General features: G+C 47.4%; 1 protein-coding gene across 1 annotated transcript in view; it reads right to left on the bottom strand.

The window, feature by feature from the left end:
• Positions 1-9,631: 9,631 nt before the first annotated feature.
• dlgap1a (discs, large (Drosophila) homolog-associated protein 1a) overlaps positions 9,632-21,732 on the bottom strand; it is a 365,484-nt gene continuing 353,383 nt past the window's right edge. The window contains exon 17 of the mRNA XM_056293184.1: positions 9,632-9,856. Coding sequence (XP_056149159.1) covers positions 9,632-9,856 — 225 coding nt within the window. The remainder of the gene's footprint in view (positions 9,857-21,732) is intronic.

Raw genomic sequence — 21,732 nt, 5'->3', positions numbered from 1 at the left:
TCTTAAACGTTCCCAGAGAAGTTCCCCCGTCTCTCGTTGTGCTGGATGACGTCACTGGCAATGGCGAGACCATCCACATTGGCCAAAGCATCCCTGTGTGTGTGGCTGCACATCAAGTCATTGAGTCTCCTTTGAGTCATTGTTGACCTTAGATACGTCTTCATACGACGAAGGGTTGAGGAAGACCTCTGGGCGCTGGCAGTGGACACGGGAGCTGTATAGAGCAATGTCAGCAAGCAGCCTGTGGGCATGTGGCGACAGGCTCATAACGCGGAGGGGAGCGGCGGCGGCGGCGGCAGAGGGGCCAGTTGGAGCAGCGACAGGTAGCCATTCTACTTCCGGTTCCTCACAGCGTCACTGTGGGCTGGAGTGACGGTGGTTGTCTCAGCTACCTTGCTTAACTTTGACCCGAAGAAATCAGTTATTGTTCGACGCTTCATCGTTCATTTTAACGTTACTACTGCGTAAAGTGTAGCGAACACACCAGCAGGTAGCCTACTTATATAGAGCGCTGGTCTTTGGTTCTGGGGAATTCACGTCCGTGTGACGCTAAGCTCACGTGACACAAATAACCAATCAATCATTAGGAAACAGAGTTTGTTGCTTGTGATAGGCTACGAACTGTACGTAGGCTTACAGCTAGTGGAAATTAGCCCGGGAAGCGCGTAAAAGTGCAATACATTAAGAATGTCACGTCTTTGCGATTTGAATTTTTACACATGTTTATGTTTGATGCACGCCAAAGTAGGTATGGCCACGGCCCTACTGGCCATGCCGGTTCCGCGGCCTATGCATCACTGGTCTCCCCCTCGTCCACCTTCAGAACATCATTGAATTACACAAATATCTTTCACCTCCGTACGTAAGAGTATCTATATGCGGTTATTTTGTAGCATCCTCCTTTAATAATTATTTTGTTCTTCGTGGCTATTTCCTTTAACGTTTTCATGACTGCATGGTGTGTGTATGGTGTGTACTTTACTTTTCTTCTGAGTAGACTTGCAGAGGAAGTTCGTCCTCACACTGTCTGTTTATACCAGGACTTCCGGTGAAACGGACAGGCTGGAAAACAAAAGCTGTGTCTGATAAGAAAGTGAACTGAGCAGGAATAAACACATCTCAGCTCCTCTCTCGTTCCTCTCCGGATGAATAATACGTGTAAACGCCACACTGGAGCACATAATGAATCTTAATCCTGTCAGAGCAGCGCAGGCGGGCGGGGCGCTTTAATTGATTCCCCGCTGTTGGCTGTAATTGATTGGGGCGCTAATCTGCGGCGGCTCATGTGAGAGGAGGGGAGAGGGGATAGAGGAGGTGGGGGGGCGGAGCGCCGCCCGCGGCTGTTTACGGCGGCAGCCGCGATTGGGGGAGATTAGCGGAGATTTCGGAGCGTCCTGCACACAGTCCACAACAACACAACAGGCCGAGATGCCCACGATGTCTGTCTGTCTGTCTGTCTGTCTGTCTGTCTGTCTGTCTGTCTTTCTTTCAGTCTGTCTGTCTGTCTGTCTGTCTGTCTGTCTGTCTGTTAACCAGGACGCGATGTCTGTCTGTCTTTCAGTCTGTCTGTCTGTCTGTCTGTCTGTCTGTCTGTCTGTCTGTCTGTCTTTCTTTCAGTCTGTCTGTCTGTCTGTCTGTCTGTTAACCAGGACGCGATGTCTGTCTGTCTTTCAGTCTGTCTGTCTGTCTGTCTGTCTGTCTGTCTGTCTGTCTGTCTGTCTTTCAGTCTGTCTGTCTGTCTGTCTGTCTGTCTGTCTGTCTGTCTGTCTGTCTGTCTGTCTGTCTGTCTGTCTGTTAACCAGGACGCGATGTCTGTCTGTCTTTCAGTCTGTCTGTCTGTCTGTCTGTCTGTCTGTCTGTCTGTCTGTCTTTCAGTCTGTCTGTCTGTCTGTCTGTCTGTCTGTCTGTCTGTCTGTCTGTCTGTCTGTCTGTCTGTCTGTCTGTTAACCAGGACGCGATGTCTGTCTGTCTTTCAGTCTGTCTGTCTGTCTGTCTGTCTGTCTGTCTGTCTGTCTGTCTTTCAGTCTGTCTGTCTGTCTGTCTGTCTGTCTGTCTGTCTGTCTGTCTGTCTGTCTGTCTGTTAACCAGGACGCGATGTCTGTCTGTCTTTCAGTCTGTCTGTCTGTCTGTCTGTTAACCAGGACACGGTGTGTGACTGTCTGTGTGTGTGTTACGCAGGACAGGCAGGCTAGGCCAGTCCTGCAGGCTGTAGTCTAGTCAGGACCACATGAAGGGGGTCTAAGCCAGTGTTTCCCAACCCAGTCCTCCAGGACCCCCTATCCTGCAGATTCTCTTTGCAACCCTGAATAGCTACCTGTTTGTAGTTATTCAACCAATCAGCAATGAATTATGCCAGCTGTTGCACGCCTTGCATAATTAAGTGCTGTGAGATGATTGGTTGAGTAAGTACAAGCAGGGATACCTATGCAGGGTTACAATGAAAACCTGCAGGATGGGGGTCCTTGAGGACTGGGTTGGGAAACGCTGGTCTAAGCTATGTTTTCCCTGTTGTGCGTCTCCTTGTCTCCGTGAGTAAAAACCGCCACCCTGTGACGCGCATCACGTTATATGTGCACTTTGTTTCCAGGACAACCTGGCTGTCAGAATATGTATGATGCTACATGACGTCACATGACAGTATGAATGAAATGACAAAGTGTTTCTGGTTCTGATGTATGAGTACTTATACAAACATAAGGATAAAAGAAAAAACAAACCGGAACCTGAATGTCACATAACTTTATTCAAATCACAGAGAAAAATACTGAACAACATTTTTGGCTTTTGAACATAATTCTACCAAGTTTTGACAATATGGCAAATAAATCCAGCCCACACACAAAACTATTCAACATTTTCACGACAGATCTGCTTTCATTCAAAAAGTTACCTGTGCCATCCCTGAGTTTAGAGGTGTGGGGCTCTTCATCTTGTTGAAAATCATCACTATCAAACAAATTGAATAAGTTTAATATATATATAAAATCCAGTGAGTCGAGTAAATTCTTTATGAGACAGTCATGCCATAAGCAATCATCAGCTGTCAATAAAACTACTCGAGGGAAGGACACACCATTTACTGCCTCGTCATGCACATCATGTGCACATTGCCCAATGGGGGAAGGGAGAGCTGCAGCATTAAAAAAATGTATATTAGAAAATAGAATTAAAACAATTAAGAAAGAAGGGGATGGCGGAAGGTGGGGAGGAAAACAGGGAGGGAGCTCAGCTCTCCTCGGGGTCAGACAGAACTGTCAAATTGTGTATGTTGTCCGGAAGGGTCTCCGTGTTTTATTAAAGGCTCTCAGGGAGCCTTTAAGGGAGTATCTGATTTTTTCAAGCTTGATACATTTTAGAACCTCTTTAACCCACCGGTCACGAGTGGAAGGTGAAATATGTTTCCACTTTAAAAGGACGAGACGACGGGCCAATAAAGTTGTCAAAGCCAGGACCTTTTGCAATGGTAAGGGAAAGTTTACTTCGGGTGGAATGCCAAATGTTGCTGTAAGTAGATTAGGATCAGTGATCATAAGCATCCCCCAGACTTTCACATTTCTTTGTCCATTAGCCTAGTAGCCTGACACAGGACCAAAACACATGTATAAGGTTAGTGGGCGAGTGTTTACACCTATTACAGGCGTCACTGACGTTGGGGTTCATCTTTGCTAACCTAGCATTGGTATACTGGATTCTTGCAGAATCTTTACTTGTACCAGGCCACACCTGACACGAATTGAGGATGAATAGACCACATTAAGATCTTCTGGTAGCTCAATACCTCAGTCTATCTCCCAGGAATGTTTTGTTTGGGCAAGAAGGCCTGAGTTTAGTGAGTCAGTTAGGCCATAAATTGTAGAGATGAGGCGTTTCTGCTGTGGAGCCAGAGTTAAAATGTATCCACTGGTGACTCAGGGGGCCAATTGGGGAAGTGAGGGAACTGTTTTTGTACAAAATGCCTGATTTGAAAAAACAAAAACAAAAGCGAAACTTGTGGGAATTGGGTAGGCCAAACCAAGTAGAGAGTTCGGCAAAAGACATAAATATACCATTACTGTAAAGCTCATCTTAATGCCACTGTTAAACCAAATAGAGAATGAATAGTCTGTCAGTGAAAGTCCAAATGTACAATTATTAAAAACTGGAGCACGAGTAGAGGGCCTCTGCAAACCAAAATGTTTTCTGAACTGGGCCCAGATTTTTACTGACTGTCTAACTACTGAATTTGTACTGAAGGTAATGGGTAGTGGCAATTGGGAGCAAATAACAGAGCACAATGAAAGGGGGCAGATAACTGTTCCATATGGGCCCAAATAGGAGATTCATCTTGATTATGCAGCCAATATAAAATCTTCTGAAAATGACAAAACCAGTTGTATTGTGTGTAGTTGGGGAGTGCAAGACCCCACTTTTTTTTTTTTAGGAGCTGTAATACAGCCTCCCTAATACGGGTGGGCCCGTTATTCCAAATGAAAGAATAGATGAGTTTATACAAGTCAGCAAAAATACTTTTTTCAAGGCAAACTGAAATGAGCTGGAAGAGGTACAAGAACTTAGGTAAGATGACCATCTTGACCATACCTACGCGACCTGATAGAGTTAGGGGCGAACTAGATCAACGCTGCATATTATCTGTGCCACGTTTTTTTTTAGTAGGGGGGCAACATTTTGGGCGAAGATGTCTTTCAATGATTTCGTAATAAAAATCCCAAGGTATTTAAACCCAACGTCTGCCCTTCTGAAAGGGAATGATTAGAGCGGGAGTTCCTCACCCCAGAGAATTAACTAGTAGCAACTCACTTTTATTGAGGTTCAGTTTGTATCCTGAGAGTTTGCCAAATTGATCCAGGAACCAGGATGCACAACACGGTCGGGAGGGAAGACATTTGTGGCTCAGGTCAAGCCTGGAAATACATTCAAACTCCTTCTCCTCGTGGAGCAAGCTGGCTAGAGGCTCGATCGCAATGGCCAAGAAAAACGGCGAAAGTGGGCAGCCTTGTCTAGTGCCACGATGAAGGGGGGGAAAGGGGAAGAATGTATATTGTTTGACTGCACTGACGCCATAGGGGCGTTTGTTTTGTTTTTGTTTTTTTTTGGTATGTTGGGTGTGTTTTGTAGTTTGGATAATTGTTTTCTGTCATCGTGCTGCACTGCTGTGGGAACAATATTTCATTTCATTTCATGTGCGCAGGTGCATGGAATGAAATGACAAATAAATGTTTCTGATTCCTGATGCAGCAAAGGGCCGGGCTACAGTAAGGACTCAGCCTTGTGTCGTACGGACTCTGAACTACCTCTTCACCACATTAGATTAAGTGATTATGATATAACACTCAAATCTACCATTCCAATGCCAACTTACCGCAGTAGTGTATTTCCATGTCTAGAGTACTGTGTTTCCAAGTCTACACTACTGTATTTCCATGTCTACAGTACTGTAGTTCCATGTCTAGAGTACTGTAGTTCCATGTCTAGAGTACTGTGTTTCCAAGTCAACAGTACTGTATTTCCACAGTACTGTATTTCCAAGTCTACAGTACTGTATACATGGAAATACAAGGTATTTCCAAGGTAAAACATGTCAAAATTCTGCTCACTCACATCACAGGCACCGAAGAGCTGATGACAGCATTTATTTAGTTTTCATCAGTAGGTTTGTACAGATAATCATCTATATCATACAACAGAAGGTCAAAGGAGCATGACAGAACACGTCAACATAATCCTTAACATTAAAAAAAATCAATAGCAAATAAATCAATACATAATAATGTAAATTAACCTATAACGTGTTTAAATAGATTCATCATACTAATATTGTGTCTGCATGCATTATGAAACATCCTCAACAATTTTTCTATACAAACACAAGAGTGGTTTCAAGTACGAGTGGGGATCGGTCATAATGTATAGGGTGAAGATGTGATGAATATATGATGAACACGTGATGAATATATATGATGAATATATGATGAACACATGAGGCTACGAAACCTCACTGAAGAAAGGCCTGACATATAAACCAAGGAACTGGGGAAGCACTTTAAAGCGCTCTTCTCTTTCACACACACGCGCACAAAAACGCACGCGCGCACACACGCGCGCACGCACATACAGCGCCTCTTTCACATGCTAATATATGAGTGAGTGAACATTCATGATCACACACAAATAAAAAACACACGCAGTCACACACTCAACACACCAGCATGACGGACCTGATGTCATGACGTCATGATTTCATGACAAACCAAATTCCACGATGTCATGACAGACCTGCAACGATTTCATGACGTCACGATTCCATGACAGAACTAATGCCATGACGTCATTATTTAACGACGTCGCGACAGACCCGATGCCATGATTGCATGACGTCATGATTTCATGACGTTTCTCTTCCTGAGAAAAAAACAGCCCGGCCTTCACTGGAGTGAGTCACATCATATTTCCACAACGTTCCTTTAGAAGACGTTGTGTCTTTTGCCCACATGTCACACCACGTATGTCATGTTCAGCCAGTGTGGTGTCAGAACATGACACAGGGCATTGTGTGCATGTATTCCTTATTGTGTTATTTATTCCCTTACTTTCCTCCTCACACTGGTCAGACACGTATTGCCATGAAGTGTGCTGTTCCTCCCACCACAGGACCAACACGTGTAAAAGCCACTAAACCTGCAGCAGCAGCTGCAGCAGCAGCAGCAGAGAACAAACAAGTTACGGTTCAGAACTTCTTCTTTCACTTCTTCACTGCAGCTTCACTTTCTTCTTCTTTTCTTCTTCTTCTTTTTTGCATGGCCCTTTCTGTTGTGGTAGGGTATTCATATGTTGAGTATGGCTCATTGACACCATTTTCACCGCCATCATCATCATCATCATCATCATCATTTAAACAGAACAAAGTTACCCCCCCACACACACACAAACACACACACACATACACAACTCCACTTTACAAAAGAACAAAAAAGAGAGTATAGTTTCATCAGTGACACGTGTTCAAAATAGTCTCTGGTCGTCATATTTTTGAGGCCCTTTTTCGTCCACTGCAAACATGATGGATGGCAGTTGTACCAGTTATACCAGTTGTACCAGTTATACCAGGTCTTCATAAATACACAGCACTGGAATATTTCAACATCATCGATTAACAACATGGGATGGCTTTCGAAACAGCGACCTGGCCCAGAGATGGTTCCTGTGTGAAGTACGACAGAAGTACGATGGTGTACTCTTATCTTCTAATGACACGCAGTACATGTATTCATGTTGCTCTGAGTGACGAGTCAGGTGAAATGTCAGCACAGGGTCACGTGGTCCTGCAGAACCAGGTCCACTCTCTCTCATGTTCCATCCTGGTCTGAAGGTCGGTAGCCACAGCAGCAGACCAGAGGAGATGGGACTTCTCTGATGACCTCAGGAAGGTCTGCCACGACCGGTATGGATGATCTGTCACTAAGACCCAGTCAAACAAGCAGTGTGGTTTTGAAACAGACTCACCTCTAGCGCCATCTACAACTCATAAATACACTGAATTACCACAAACACAGGTGGTCAAAGTAATCACTCCTTGTGGCTCACATCTTCTCGTGGCTCTGAAGCTCAGATTCTCTGCAGCATCCAGAGTGGACCTGTGTGAACATCTAGATATGGCTTGTTAACATTGTCTGCCATGTAGCCCAATGAGAACTCATTAGTAAGAAACCTTTGACAACTCCAGTTCAAAGAGGTCAGTAGAAGCAATAAAAACAGTAATTATATCCTATACTAGCGATCCAAAGGGGAAGCCTGGCAGCTCAGAGGACAGCTGGGTATGTAGTGTGCTGCCATGACGATGTGTTGCCTTGTTCAGCTTCATGTCCGGGCTTGTGCAGTCTCCTGTCAGACACTCTGAGAGGTCCACAGACCTGCTGCAACACCAGAAGAACCACTAAGAGGTCCACAGACCTGTTGCAACAGCAGAAGAACCACTGAGAGGTCCACAGACCTGCTGCAACACCAGAAGAACCACTGAGAGGTCCACAGACCTGCTGCAACAGCAGAAGAACCACTGAGAGGTCCACAGACCTGCTGCAACAGCAGAAGAACCACTGAGAGGTCCACAGACCTGCTGCAACACCAGAAGAACCACTGATAGCCCTTTTTGACCAAAGTAGCTCCGGTTCCGTTCAGGATTCTGAGAACCTTGGTGATGTGTGGTGAACGGGCCCACGTTTCAACCAGTATTTAGCGGAACCGTTGTACGTCGTCAACGGGGGATGTAAACATTAGCTACATCCCACTGAGACCCACTAGCTAGCAATAATATGGCATCATATTATTATGTTGTCCAGCTCCACCTTTGGACAGCTCTTTTGGTATCGCCTCGGTAGTCATACTTATGTTTTTTTAACTTGTTGATAATTTGTTCTTGCGTTCGAGTGAACCCATTCTTGGCCATCTCTTCTACTAATTCGCCATACAACTTAGTCTTTCTCGCGCTACTCTCTAGTTTTTCCTGAAACTCGGGAGATGCCCAGATAACAACCGAACACTGAGTTTCCTCAGCTGACCACTGCGCATCCTCGTTATCTGCTGATTCTGCCATTATCTACTGTTAGGGATCTCCTCTCCTCTTCCTCTGGAGTGTCCTGCGCCCATTGATGTCGTCACGGTTCGTGCTGAAAAACCTGCTTTTTTTTGGGTGCCGGTTCAGAACTAACTTTTCGGGTCCGCAATCAATTCATTTTCGGTCGAAATGCTCCGAACCGTTCAAAAAAGGGTTTGCGAACCAGCACCGAACCCGTTCCCTGTTGGTGGAAAAGGGCTATGAGAGGTCCACAGACCTGCTGCAACACCAGAAGAACCACTGAGAGGTCCACAGACCTGCTGCAACACCAGAAGAACCACTGAGAGGTCCACAGACCTGCTGCAACACCAGAAGAACCACACTACCTGCTGCATCTATCTTCAGCACCCTTTATGCATCCCTACATGACCCACAGTCAGTCTCTGAACTTTTAAATATCAGTTTCTATATGCAATGAATATTGCTTGTGTCTAAACTGAGCCTGTTACACATCACCTGCAATCACCTGGAAAGCCGATAACACACTCCCTGATAACATGTAGGAAATAAGCAGGGGAGGAACTGTGACCCATGCTTAATGTTGTTATACAAACACTGAAATAAACTGGTTTTCAAACATCACTAGGCCATATGTGCCTTCTTGCTTTGTTGATTATGATAAAACTCTTACAGGCAGATTTTTAGTGGTTCACGATTCCCAAGATGGCTTCCTGTTAACCGGGGAGGGTTGAAAGAGAAAAGTCTTCTTTTTTTTCATTTTGTTTTGTCTTTAAAAAAGCTCCAGATCTGGAATGTGGTGAGTGAGGAAGAGGATGACGGCGATAACACCGATGACCCCCTGAGAGGGACGAGAGACACCTCCTACACCACAACAGCCTGCAGCGGTGTTCATACAACCACCGCATCTGAAACCATGGCGTGTGTGTCTGTGTGTGTGTGTGTGTGTGTGTGTGTGTGTGTGTGTGTGTGTGTGTGTGTGTGTGTGAGTCTTGTTCATCTGTTGACCACATGTGTGTGTGCACAACCCCGTGTCAGTGTTAGCGTCCTCAGTCTGATCTGGCCTCATAGTCTGGTCTGGGCCTCTGGGATGTAGATCTCGATGCTGTCGGCGCTCTCCGTGGCAGAGTTCTGCCGTACGGACGCCGCCCGCTTGGCAGCCATCAGACGCTTCCGCGCCTCCTGCCGCTGCTTTTCCGAGCTCTCCAGGGACCTGTCTCTGGCCAGGGGTGGGTGGTGGTGGGGGACCTTAGGGGGCTTCTTTGGAACTGGGGGTGGAAGTCGCCTCTCCTGGGGGGGATTGGATGGGAGGGAGGGCAGATCATTTCAGGACAAGACAGAGAAGAGTGTGTATGTTGTGTGTGAGACACCTTCTGTAGCTTTGTTTTTGTTGTGTCATAAGTGGGTCAGGTATTCTGGATAATTCCATTGCATCAGTGTGTGTGTGTGTGTGTGGGGGGGGGGCAGATATGCAAGGTGTGTGTGTGCATGTAGAGTAACAAGTCAATGTAAATGAGATATGTTGCATCAATATAAAACAGTGTGGTTGTAACTGTCAACTACTGTGCATGTAACTACACGTGTATGAGTGACTTTCCAACTGCCTTTCAATTGCAAGGCTCGATTTAATGTCCAACTGAAGAGGGGTAAAGAGGGAGTGTAAAGAGGGGTAAAGAGGGAGTGTAAAGAGGGGTAAAGAGGGAGTGTAAAGAGAGGTAAAGAGGGAGTGTAAAGAGGGAGTGTAAAGAAGGGTAAAGAGGGGTAAAGAGGGAATGTAAAGAGGGAGTGTGAAGAGGGGTAAAGAGGGGTAAAGAGGGAGTGTGAAGAGGGGTAAAGAGGGAGTGTAAAGAGGGGTAAAGAGGGAGTGTGAAGAGGGGTAAAGAGGGAGTGTAAAGAGGGTTAAAGAGGGAGTGTAAAGAGGGGTATAGAGGGAGTGTGAAGAGGGGTAAAGAGGGAGTGTAAAGAGGGGTAAAGAGGGAGTGTGAAGAGGGGTAAAGAGGGAGTGTAAAGAGGGGTAAAGAGGGAGTTTAAAGAGGGGTATAGAGGGAGTGTGAAGAGGGGTAAAGAGGGAGTGTGAAGAGGGGTATAGAGGGAGTGTAAAGAGGGAGTGTAAAGAGGGGTAAAGAGGGAGTGTGAAGAGGGGTAAAGAGGGAGTGTGAAGAGGGGTAAAGAGGGAGTGTGAAGAGGGGTAAAGAGGGAGTGTAAAGAGGGGTAAAGAGGGAGTGTAAAGAGGGGTAAAGAGGGAGTGTAAAGAGGGGTAAAGAGGGAGTGTAAAGAAGGGTAAAGAGGGAGTGTGAAGATGAGTAAAGAGGGAGTGTAAAGAGGGTTAAAGAGGGAGTGTAAAGAGGGGTATAGAGGGAGTGTGAAGAGGGGTAAAGAGGGAGTGTAAAGAGGGGTAAAGAGGTAGTGTGAAGAGGGGTAAAGAGGGAGTGTGAAGAGGGGTAAAGAGGGAGTGTGAAGAGGGGTAAAGAGGGAGTGTAAAGAGGGGTAAAGAGGGAGTGTGAAGAGGGGTAAAGAGGGAGTGTAAAGAGGGGTAAAGAGGGAGTGTAAAGAGGGGTAAAGAGGGAGTGTAAAGAGGGAGTGTAAAGAAGGGTAAAGAGGGGTAAAGAGGGAGTGTAAAGAGGGGTAAAGAGGGAGTGTGAAGAGGGGTAAAGAGGGAGTGTAAAGAGGGGTAAAGAGGGAGTGTAAAGAGGGGTAAAGAGGGAGTGTGAAGAGGGGTAAAGAGGGAGTGTGAAGAGGGAGTGAGAAGAGGGGTAAAGAGGGAGTGTAAAGAGGGGTAAAAAGGGAGTGTGAAGAGGCGTAAAGAGGGAGTGTAAAGAGGGGTAAAGAGGGAGTGTGAAGGGGGGTAAAGAGGGAGTGTAAAGAGGGGTAAAGAGGGAGTGTAAAGAGGGGTAAAGAGGGAGTGTAAAGAGGGGTAAAGAGGGAGTGTAAAGAAGGGTAAAGAGGGAGTGTGAAGATGAGTAAAGAGGGAGTGTAAAGAGGGTTAAAGAGGGAGTGTAAAGAGGGGTATAGAGGGAGTGTGAAGAGGGGTAAAGAGGGAGTGTAAAGAGGGGTAAAGAGGTAGTGTGAAGAGGGGTAAAGAGGGAGTGTGAAGAGGGGTAAAGAGGGAGTGTGAAGAGGGGTAAAGAGGGAGTGTAAAGAGGGGTAAAGAGGGAGTGTGAAGAGGGGTAAAGAGGGAGTGTAAAGAGGGGTAAAGAGGGAGTGTAAAGAGGGGTAAAGAGGGAGTGTAAAGAGGGAGTGTAAAGAAGGGTAAAGAGGGGTAAAGAGGGAGTGTAAAGAGGGGTAAAGAGGGAGTGTAAAGAGAGGTAAAGAGGGAGTGTAAAGAGGGAGTGTAAAGAAGGGTAAAGAGGGGTAAAGAGGGAGTTTAAAGAGGGAGTGTGACGAGGGGTAAAGAGGGAGTGTGAAGAGGGGTAAAGAGGGAGTGTGAAGAGGGGTAAAGAGGGAGTGTAAAGAGGGGTAAAGAGGGAGTATGAAGAGGGGTAAAGAGGGAGTGTAAAGAGGGGTAAAGAGGGAGTGTGAAGAGGGGTAAAGAGGGAGTGTGAAGAGGGGTAAAGAGGGAGTGTAAAGAGGGGTAAAGAGGGAGTGTGAAGAGGGGTAAAGAGGGAGTGTGAAGAGGGAGTGTGAAGAGGGGTAAAGAGGGAGTGTAAAGAGGGGTAAAAAGGGAGTGTGAAGAGGCGTAAAGAGGGAGTGTAAAGAGGGGTAAAGAGGGAGTGTGAAGAGGGGTAAAGAGGGAGTGTAAAGGGGGTAAAGAGGGAGTGTGAAGAGGGGTAAAGAGGGAGTGTGAAGAGGGGTAAAGAGGGAGTGTAAAGAGGGGTAAAGAGGGAGTGTAAAGAGAGGTAAAGAGGGAGTGTAAAGAGGAGTAAAGAGGGAGTGTAAAGAAGGGTAAAGAGGGAGTGTGAAGAGGGTAAAGAGGGAGTGTGAACAGGGGTAAAGAGGGAGTGTGAAGAGGGGTAAAGAGGGAGTGTAAAGAGGGGTAAAAGGGAGTGTGAAGAGGGGTAAAGAGGGAGTGTAAAGAGGGGTAAAGAGGGAGTGTGAAGAGGGGTAATAACGGAGTGTGAAGAGGGGTAAAGAGGGAGTGTAAAGAGGGGTATAGAGGGAGGGTAAAGAGGGGTAAAGAGGGAGTGTGAAGAGGGGTAAAGAGGGAGTGTGAAGAGGGATAAAGAGGGAGTGTGAAGAGGGGTAAAGAGGGAGTGTAAAGAGGGAGTGTAAAGAGGGGTATAGAGGGAGTGTAAAGAGGGAGTGTAAAGAAGGGTAAAGAGGGGTAAAGAGGGAGTTTAAAGAGGGGTAAAGAGGGAGTTTAAAGAGAGGTAAAGAGGGAGTGTGAAGAGGGGTAAAGAGGGAGTGTGAAGAGGGGTAAAAAGGGAGTGTGAAGAGGGGTAAAAAGGGAGTGTGAAGAGGGGTAAAGAGGGAGTGTAAAGAGGGTATAGAGGGAGTGTAAAGAAGGGTAGAGAGGGAGTGTGAAGAGGGGTAAAGAGGGAGTGTGAAGAGGGAGTGTGAAGAGGGAGTGTAAAGAGGGAGTGTAAAGAGGGAGTTTAAAGAGGGGTAAAGAGGGAGTGTAAAGAGGGGTAAAGAGGGAGTGTAAAGAGGGGTAAAGAGGGAGTTTAAAGAGGGGTACAGAGGGAGTGTGAAGAGGGGTAAAGAGGGAGTGTAAAGAGGGGTAAAGAGGGAGTGTGAAGAGAGGTAAAGAGGGAGTGTAAACAGGGGTAAAGAGGGAGTTTGAAGAGGGGTAAAGAGGGAGTGTGAAGAGGGGTAAAGAGGGAGTGTGAAGAGGGGTAAAGAGGGAGTGTAAAGAAGGGTAGAGAGGGAGTGTGAAGAGGGGTAAAGAGGGAGTGTGAAGAGGGGTTAAGAGGGAGTGTGAAGAGGGTAAAGAGGGAGTGTAAAGAGGGGTAAAGAGGGAGTGTAAAGAAGGGTAGAGAGGGAGTGTGAAGAGGGGTAAAGAGGGAGTGTAAAGAGGGGTAAAGAGGGAGTTTGAAGAGGGGTAAAGAGGGAGTGTGAAGAGGGGTAAAGAGGGAGTGTAAAGAGAGCTAAAGAGGGAGTGGAAAGAGGGAGTGTGAAGAGGGGTAAAGAGGGAGTGTGAAGAGGGGTAAAGAGGGACTGGAAAGAGGGAGTGTGAAGAGGGGTAAAGAGGGAGTGTAAGAGGGGTATAGAGGGAGTGTAAAGAGGGGTATAGAGGGAGTGTAAAGAGGGAGTGTAAAGAGGGGTAAAGAGGGAGTGTAAAGAGGGGTAAAGAGGGAGTGTGAAGAGGGGTAAAGAGGGAGTGTAAAGAGGGGTAAAGAGGGAGTGTAAAGAGGGGTAAAGAGGGAGTGTGAAGAGGGGTAAAGAGGGAGTGTGAAGAGGGAGTGAGAAGAGGGGTAAAGAGGGAGTGTAAAGAGGGGTAAAAAGGGAGTGTGAAGAGGCGTAAAGAGGGAGTGTAAAGAGGGGTAAAGAGGGAGTGTGAAGGGGGGTAAAGAGGGAGTGTAAAGAGGGGTAAAGAGGGAGTGTAAAGAGGGAGTGTAAAGAGGGGTAAAGAGGGAGTGTGAAGAGGGGTAAAGAGGGAGTGTGAAGAGGGGTAAAGAGGGAGTGTGAAGAGGGGTAAAGAGGGAGTGTAAAGAGGGGTAAAAGGGAGTGTGAAGAGGGGTAAATAGGCAGTGTAAAGAGGGGTAAAGACGGAGTGTAAAGAAGGGTAGAGAGGGAGTGTGAAGAGGGGTAAAGAGGGAGTGTGAAGAGGGGTTAAGAGGGAGTGTGAAGAGGGGTAAAGAGGGAGTTTAAAGAGGGGTAAAGAGGGAGTGTGAAGAGGGGTAAAGAGGGAGTGTGAAGAGGGAGTGAGAAGAGGGGTAAAGAGGGAGTGTAAAGAGGGGTAAAAAGGGAGTGTGAAGAGGCGTAAAGAGGGAGTGTAAAGAGGGGTAAAGAGGGAGTGTGAAGGGGGGTAAAGAGGGAGTGTAAAGAGGGGTAAAGAGGGAGTGTAAAGAGGGAGTGTAAAGAGGGGTAAAGAGGGAGTGTGAAGAGGGGTAAAGAGGGAGTGTGAAGAGGGGTAAAGAGGGAGTGTGAAGAGGGGTAAAGAGGGAGTGTAAAGAGGGGTAAAAGGGAGTGTGAAGAGGGGTAAATAGGCAGTGTAAAGAGGGGTAAAGACGGAGTGTAAAGAAGGGTAGAGAGGGAGTGTGAAGAGGGGTAAAGAGGGAGTGTGAAGAGGGGTTAAGAGGGAGTGTGAAGAGGGGTAAAGAGGGAGTTTAAAGAGGGGTAAAGAGGGAGTGTAAAGAAGGGTAGAGAGGGAGTGTGAAGAGGGGTAAAGAGGGAGTGTAAAGAGGGGTAAAGAGGGAGTTTGAAGAGGGGTAAAGAGGGAGTGTGAAGAGGGGTAAAGAGGGAGTGTAAAGAGAGCTAAAGAGGGAGTGGAAAGAGGGAGTGTGAAGAGGGGTAAAGAGGGAGTGTGAAGAGGGGTAAAGAGGGACTGGAAAGAGGGAGTGTGAAGAGGGGTAAAGAGGGAGTGTAAAGAGGGGTATAGAGGGAGTGTAAAGAGGGGTATAGAGGGAGTGTAAAGAGGGAGTGTAAAGAGGGGTAAAGAGGGAGTGTAAAGAGGGGTAAAGAGGGAGTGTGAAGAGGGGTAAAGAGGGAGTGTAAAGAGGGGTAAAGAGGGAGTGTAAAGAGGGGTAAAGAGGGAGTGTGAAGAGGGGTAAAGAGGGAGTGTAAAGAGGGGTAAAGAGGGAGTGTAAAGAGAGGTAAAGAGGGAGTGTAAAGAGGGAGTGTAAAGAAGGGTAAAGAGGGGTAAAGAGGGAATGTAAAGAGGGAGTGTGAAGAGGGGTAAAGAGGGGTAAAGAGGGAGTGTGAAGAGGGGTAAAGAGGGAGTGTAAAGAGGGGTAAAGAGGGAGTGTGAAGAGGGGTAAAGAGGGAGTGTAAAGAGGGTTAAAGAGGGAGTGTAAAGAGGGGTATAGAGGGAGTGTGAAGAGGGGTAAAGAGGGAGTGTAAAGAGGGGTAAAGAGGGAGTGTGAAGAGGGGTAAAGAGGGAGTGTAAAGAGGGGTAAAGAGGGAGTTTAAAGAGGGGTATAGAGGGAGTGTGAAGAGGGGTAAAGAGGGAGTGTGAAGAGGGGTAAAGAGGGAGTTTAAAGAGGGGTATAGAGGGAGTGTGAAGAGGGGTAAAGAGGGAGTGTAAAGAGGGGTAAAGAGGGAGTGTGAAGAGGGGTAAAGAGGGAGTGTAAAGAGGGGTAAAGAGGGAGTGTAAAGAGGGGTAAAGAGGGAGTGTGAAGAGGGGTAAAGAGGGAGTGTGAAGAGGGAGTGAGAAGAGGGGTAAAGAGGGAGTGTAAAGAGGGGTAAAAAGGGAGTGTGAAGAGGCGTAAAGAGGGAGTGTAAAGAGGGGTAAAGAGGGAGTGTGAAGGGGGGTAAAGAGGGAGTGTAAAGAGGGGTAAAGAGGGAGTGTAAAGAGGGGTAAAGAGGGAGTGTAAAGAGGGGTAAAGAGGGAGTGTAAAGAAGGGTAAAGAGGGAGTGTGAAGATGAGTAAAGAGGGAGTGTAAAGAGGGTTAAAGAGGGAGTGTAAAGAGGGGTATAGAGGGAGTGTGAAGAGGGGTAAAGAGGGAGTGTAAAGAGGGGTAAAGAGGTAGTGTGAAGAGGGGTAAAGAGGGAGTGTGAAGAGGGGTAAAGAGGGAGTGTGAAGAGGGGTAAAGAGGGAGTGTAAAGAGGGGTAAAGAGGGAGTGTGAAGAGGGGTAAAGAGGAGTGTAAAGAGGGGTAAAGAGGGAGTGTAAAGAGGGGTAAAGAGGGAGTGTAAAGAGGGAGTGTAAAGAAGGGTAAAGAGGGGTAAAGAGGGAGTGTAAAGAGGGGTAAAGAGGGAGTGTAAAGAGAGGTAAAGAGGGAGTGTAAAGAGGGAGTGTAAAGAAGGGTAAAGAGGGGTAAAGAGGGAGTTTAAAGAGGGAGTGTGACGAGGGATAAAGAGGGAGTGTGAAGAGGGGTAAAGAGGGAGTGTGAAGAGGGGTAAAGAGGGAGTGTAAAGAGGGGTAAAGAGGGAGTATGAAGAGGGGTAAAGAGGGAGTGTAAAGAGGGGTAAAGAGGGAGTGTGAAGAGGGGTAAAGAGGGAGTGTGAAGAGGGGTAAAGAGGGAGTGTAAAGAGGGGTAAAGAGGGAGTGTGAAGAGGGGTAAAGAGGGAGTGTGAAGAGGGAGTGTGAAGAGGGGTAAAGAGGGAGTGTAAAGAGGGGTAAAAAGGGAGTGTGAAGAGGCGTAAAGAGGGAGTGTAAAGAGGGGTAAAGAGGGAGTGTGAAGAGGGGTAAAGAGGGAGTGTAAAGGGGGTAAAGAGGGAGTGTGAAGAGGGGTAAAGAGGGAGTGTGAAGAGGGGTAAAGAGGGAGTGTAAAGAGGGGTAAAGAGGGAGTGTAAAGAGAGGTAAAGAGGGAGTGTAAAGAGGAGTAAAGAGGGAGTGTAAAGAAGGGTAAAGAGGGAGTGTGAAGAGGGGTAAAGAGGGAGTGTGAACAGGGGTAAAGAGGGAGTATGAAGAGGGGTAAAGAGGGAGTGTAAAGAGGGGTAAAAGGGAGTGTGAAGAGGGGTAAAGAGGGAGTGTAAAGAGGGGTAAAGAGGGAGTGTGAAGAGGGGTAATAACGGAGTGTGAAGAGGGGTAAAGAGGGAGTGTAAAGAGGGGTATAGAGGGAGGGTAAAGAGGGGTAAAGAGGGAGTGTGAAGAGGGGTAAAGAGGGAGTGTGAAGAGGGATAAAGAGGGAGTGTGAAGAGGGGTAAAGAGGGAGTGTAAAGAGGGAGTGTAAAGAGGGGTATAGAGGGAGTGTAAAGAGGGAGTGTAAAGAAGGGTAAAGAGGGGTAAAGAGGGAGTTCAAAGAGGGGTAAAGAGGGAGTTTAAAGAGAGGTAAAGAGGGAGTGTGAAGAGGGGTAAAGAGGGAGTGTGAAGAGGGGTAAAAAGGGAGTGTGAAGAGGGGTAAAAAGGGAGTGTGAAGAGGGGTAAAGAGGGAGTGTAAAGAGGGGTATAGAGGGAGTGTAAAGAAGGGTAGAGAGGGAGTGTGAAGAGGGGTAAAGAGGGAGTGTGAAGAGGGAGTGTGAAGAGGGAGTGTAAAGAGGGAGTGTAAAGAGGGAGTTTAAAGAGGGGTAAAGAGGGAGTGTAAAGAGGGGTAAAGAGGGAGTGTAAAGAGGGGTAAAGAGGGAGTTTAAAGAGGGGTACAGAGGGAGTGTGAAGAGGGGTAAAGAGGGAGTGTAAAGAGGGGTAAAGAGGGAGTGTGAAGAGAGGTAAAGAGGGAGTGTAAACAGGGGTAAAGAGGGAGTTTGAAGAGGGGTAAAGAGGGAGTGTGAAGAGGGGTAAGAGGGAGTGTGAAGAGGGGTAAAGAGGGAGTGTAAAGAAGGGTAGAGAGGAGTGTGAAGAGGGGTAAAGAGGGAGTGTGAGAGGGGTTAAGAGGGAGTGTGAAGAGGGGTAAAGAGGGAGTGTAAAGAGGGGTAAAGAGGGAGTGTAAAGAAGGGTAGAGAGGAGTGTGAAGAGGGTAAAGAGGGAGTGTAAAGAGGGGTAAAGAGGGAGTTTGAAGAGGGGTAAAGTAAAGAGGGAGTGTGAAGAGGGGTAAAGAGGGAGTGTAAAGAGAGCTAAAGAGGGAGTGGAAAGAGGGAGTGTGAAGAGGGGTAAAGAGGGAGTGTGAAGAGGGGTAAAGAGGGACTGGAAAGAGGGAGTGTGAAGAGGGGTAAAGAGGGAGTGTAAAGAGGGGTATAGAGGGAGTGTAAAGAGGGGTATAGAGGGAGTGTAAAGAGGGAGTGTAAAGAGGGGTAAAGAGGGAGTGTAAAGAGGGGTAAAGAGGGAGTGTGAAGAGGGGTAAAGAGGGAGTGTAAAGAGGGGTAAAGAGGGAGTGTAAAGAGGGGTAAAGAGGGAGTGTGAAGAGGGGTAAAGAGGGAGTGTGAAGAGGGAGTGAGAAGAGGGGTAAAGAGGGAGTGTAAAGAGGGGTAAAAAGGGAGTGTGAAGAGGCGTAAAGAGGGAGTGTAAAGAGGGGTAAAGAGGGAGTGTGAAGGGGGGTAAAGAGGGAGTGTAAAGAGGGGTAAAGAGGGAGTGTAAAGAGGGAGTGTAAAGAGGGGTAAAGAGGGAGTGTGAAGAGGGGTAAAGAGGGAGTGTGAAGAGGGGTAAAGAGGGAGTGTGAAGAGGGGTAAAGAGGGAGTGTAAAGAGGGGTAAAAGGGAGTGTGAAGAGGGGTAAATAGGCAGTGTAAAGAGGGGTAAAGACGGAGTGTAAAGAAGGGTAGAGAGGGAGTGTGAAGAGGGGTAAAGAGGGAGTGTGAAGAGGGGTTAAGAGGGAGTGTGAAGAGGGGTAAAGAGGGAGTGTAAAGAGGGGTAAAGAGGGAGTGTAAAGAAGGGTAGAGAGGGAGTGTGAAGAGGGGTAAAGAGGGAGTGTAAAGAGGGGTAAAGAGGGAGTTTGAAGAGGGGTAAAGAGGGAGTGTGAAGAGGGGTAAAGAGGGAGTGTAAAGAGAGCTAAAGAGGGAGTGGAAAGAGGGAGTGTGAAGAGGGGTAAAGAGGGAGTGTGAAGAGGGGTAAAGAGGGACTGGAAAGAGGGAGTGTGAAGAGGGGTAAAGAGGGAGTGTAAAGAGGGGTATAGAGGGAGTGTAAAGAGGGGTATAGAGGGAGTGTAAAGAGGGAGTGTAAAGAGGGGTAAAGAGGGAGTGTAAAGAGGGGTAAAGAGGGAGTGTGAAGAGGGGTAAAGAGGGAGTGTAAAGAGGGGTAAAGAGGGAGTGTAAAGAGGGGTAAAGAGGGAGTGTGAAGAGGGGTAAAGAGGGAGTGTGAAGAGGGAGTGAGAAGAGGGGTAAAGAGGGAGTGTAAAGAGGGGTAAAAAGGGAGTGTGAAGAGGCGTAAAGAGGGAGTGTAAAGAGGGGTAAAGAGGGAGTGTGAAGGGGGGTAAAGAGGGAGTGTAAAGAGGGGTAAAGAGGGAGTGTAAAGAGGGAGTGTGAAGAGGGGTAAAGAGGGAGTGTAAAGAGGGGTAAAGAGGGAGTGTGAAGAGGGGTAAAGAGGGAGTGTAAAGAGGGGTAAAGAGGGAGTGTAAAGAGGGGTAAAGAGGGAGTGTGAAGAGGGGTAAAGAGGGAGTGTGAAGAGGGAGTGAGAAGAGGGGTAAAGAGGGAGTGTAAAGAGGGGTAAAAAGGGAGTGTGAAGAGGCGTAAAGAGGGAGTGTAAAGAGGGGTAAAGAGGGAGTGTGAAGGGGGGTAAAGAGGGAGTGTAAAGAGGGGTAAAGAGGGAGTGTAAAGAGGGGTAAAGAGGGAGTGTAAAGAGGGGTAAAGAGGGAGTGTAAAGAAGGGTAAAGAGGGAGTGTGAAGATGAGTAAAGAGGGAGTGTAAAGAGGGTTAAAGAGGGAGTGTAAAGAGGGGTATAGAGGGAGTGTGAAGAGGGGTAAAGAGGGAGTGTAAAGAGGGGTAAAGAGGTAGTGTGAAGAGGGGTAAAGAGGGAGTGTGAAGAGGGGTAAAGAGGGAGTGTGAAGAGGGGTAAAGAGGGAGTGTAAAGAGGGGTAAAGAGGGAGTGTGAAGAGGGGTAAAGAGGGAGTGTAAAGAGGGGTAAAGAGGGAGTGTAAAGAGGGGTAAAGAGGGAGTGTAAAGAGGGAGTGTAAAGAAGGGTAAAGAGGGGTAAAGAGGGAGTGTAAAGAGGGGTAAAGAGGGAGTGTAAAGAGAGGTAAAGAGGGAGTGTAAAGAGGGAGTGTAAAGAAGGGTAAAGAGGGGTAAAGAGGGAGTTTAAAGAGGGAGTGTGACGAGGGGTAAAGAGGGAGTGTGAAGAGGGGTAAAGAGGGAGTGTGAAGAGGGGTAAAGAGGGAGTGTAAAGAGGGGTAAAGAGGGAGTATGAAGAGGGGTAAAGAGGGAGTGTAAAGAGGGGTAAAGAGGGAGTGTGAAGAGGGGTAAAGAGGGAGTGTGAAGAGGGGTAAAGAGGGAGTGTAAAGAGGGGTAAAGAGGGAGTGTGAAGAGGGGTAAAGAGGGAGTGTGAAGAGGGAGTGTGAAGAGGGGTAAAGAGGGAGTGTAAAGAGGGGTAAAAAGGGAGTGTGAAGAGGCGTAAAGAGGGAGTGTAAAGAGGGGTAAAGAGGGAGTGTGAAGAGGGGTAAAGAGGGAGTGTAAAGGGGGTAAAGAGGGAGTGTGAAGAGGGGTAAAGAGGGAGTGTGAAGAGGGGTAAAGAGGGAGTGTAAAGAGGGGTAAAGAGGGAGTGTAAAGAGAGGTAAAGAGGGAGTGTAAAGAGGAGTAAAGAGGGAGTGTAAAGAAGGGTAAAGAGGGAGTGTGAAGAGGGGTAAAGAGGGAGTGTGAACAGGGGTAAAGAGGGAGTGTGAAGAGGGGTAAAGAGGGAGTGTAAAGAGGGGTAAAAGGGAGTGTGAAGAGGGGTAAAGAGGGAGTGTAAAGAGGGGTAAAGAGGGAGTGTGAAGAGGGGTAATAACGGAGTGTGAAGAGGGGTAAAGAGGGAGTGTAAAGAGGGGTATAGAGGGAGGGTAAAGAGGGGTAAAGAGGGAGTGTGAAGAGGGGTAAAGAGGGAGTGTGAAGAGGGATAAAGAGGGAGTGTGAAGAGGGGTAAAGAGGGAGTGTAAAGAGGGAGTGTAAAGAGGGGTATAGAGGGAGTGTAAAGAGGGAGTGTAAAGAAGGGTAAAGAGGGGTAAAGAGGGAGTTTAAAGAGGGGTAAAGAGGGAGTTTAAAGAGAGGTAAAGAGGGAGTGTGAAGAGGGGTAAAGAGGGAGTGTGAAGAGGGGTAAAAAGGGAGTGTGAAGAGGGGTAAAAAGGGAGTGTGAAGAGGGGTAAAGAGGGAGTGTAAAGAGGGGTATAGAGGGAGTGTAAAGAAGGGTAGAGAGGGAGTGTGAAGAGGGGTAAAGAGGGAGTGTGAAGAGGGAGTGTGAAGAGGGAGTGTAAAGAGGGAGTGTAAAGAGGGAGTTTAAAGAGGGGTAAAGAGGGAGTGTAAAGAGGGGTAAAGAGGGAGTGTAAAGAGGGGTAAAGAGGGAGTTTAAAGAGGGGTACAGAGGGAGTGTGAAGAGGGGTAAAGAGGGAGTGTAAAGAGGGGTAAAGAGGGAGTGTGAAGAGAGGTAAAGAGGGAGTGTAAACAGGGGTAAAGAGGGAGTTTGAAGAGGGGTAAAGAGGGAGTGTGAAGAGGGGTAAAGAGGGAGTGTGAAGAGGGGTAAAGAGGGAGTGTAAAGAGGGAGTGTGAAGAGGGGTAAAGAGGGAGTGTAAAGAGGGGTATAGAGGGAGTGTACAGAGGGGTATAGAGGGAGTGTAAACAGGGGTAAAGAGGGA

This window comes from Lampris incognitus, chromosome 14 (genome assembly GCF_029633865.1).
Source record: "Lampris incognitus isolate fLamInc1 chromosome 14, fLamInc1.hap2, whole genome shotgun sequence".
In the NCBI taxonomy this organism is placed as follows: Eukaryota; Metazoa; Chordata; class Actinopteri; order Lampriformes; family Lampridae; genus Lampris; species Lampris incognitus.
Note: the sequence above shows the minus strand (reverse complement) of the source record. Positions and strands in the feature narration are given on the sequence as shown.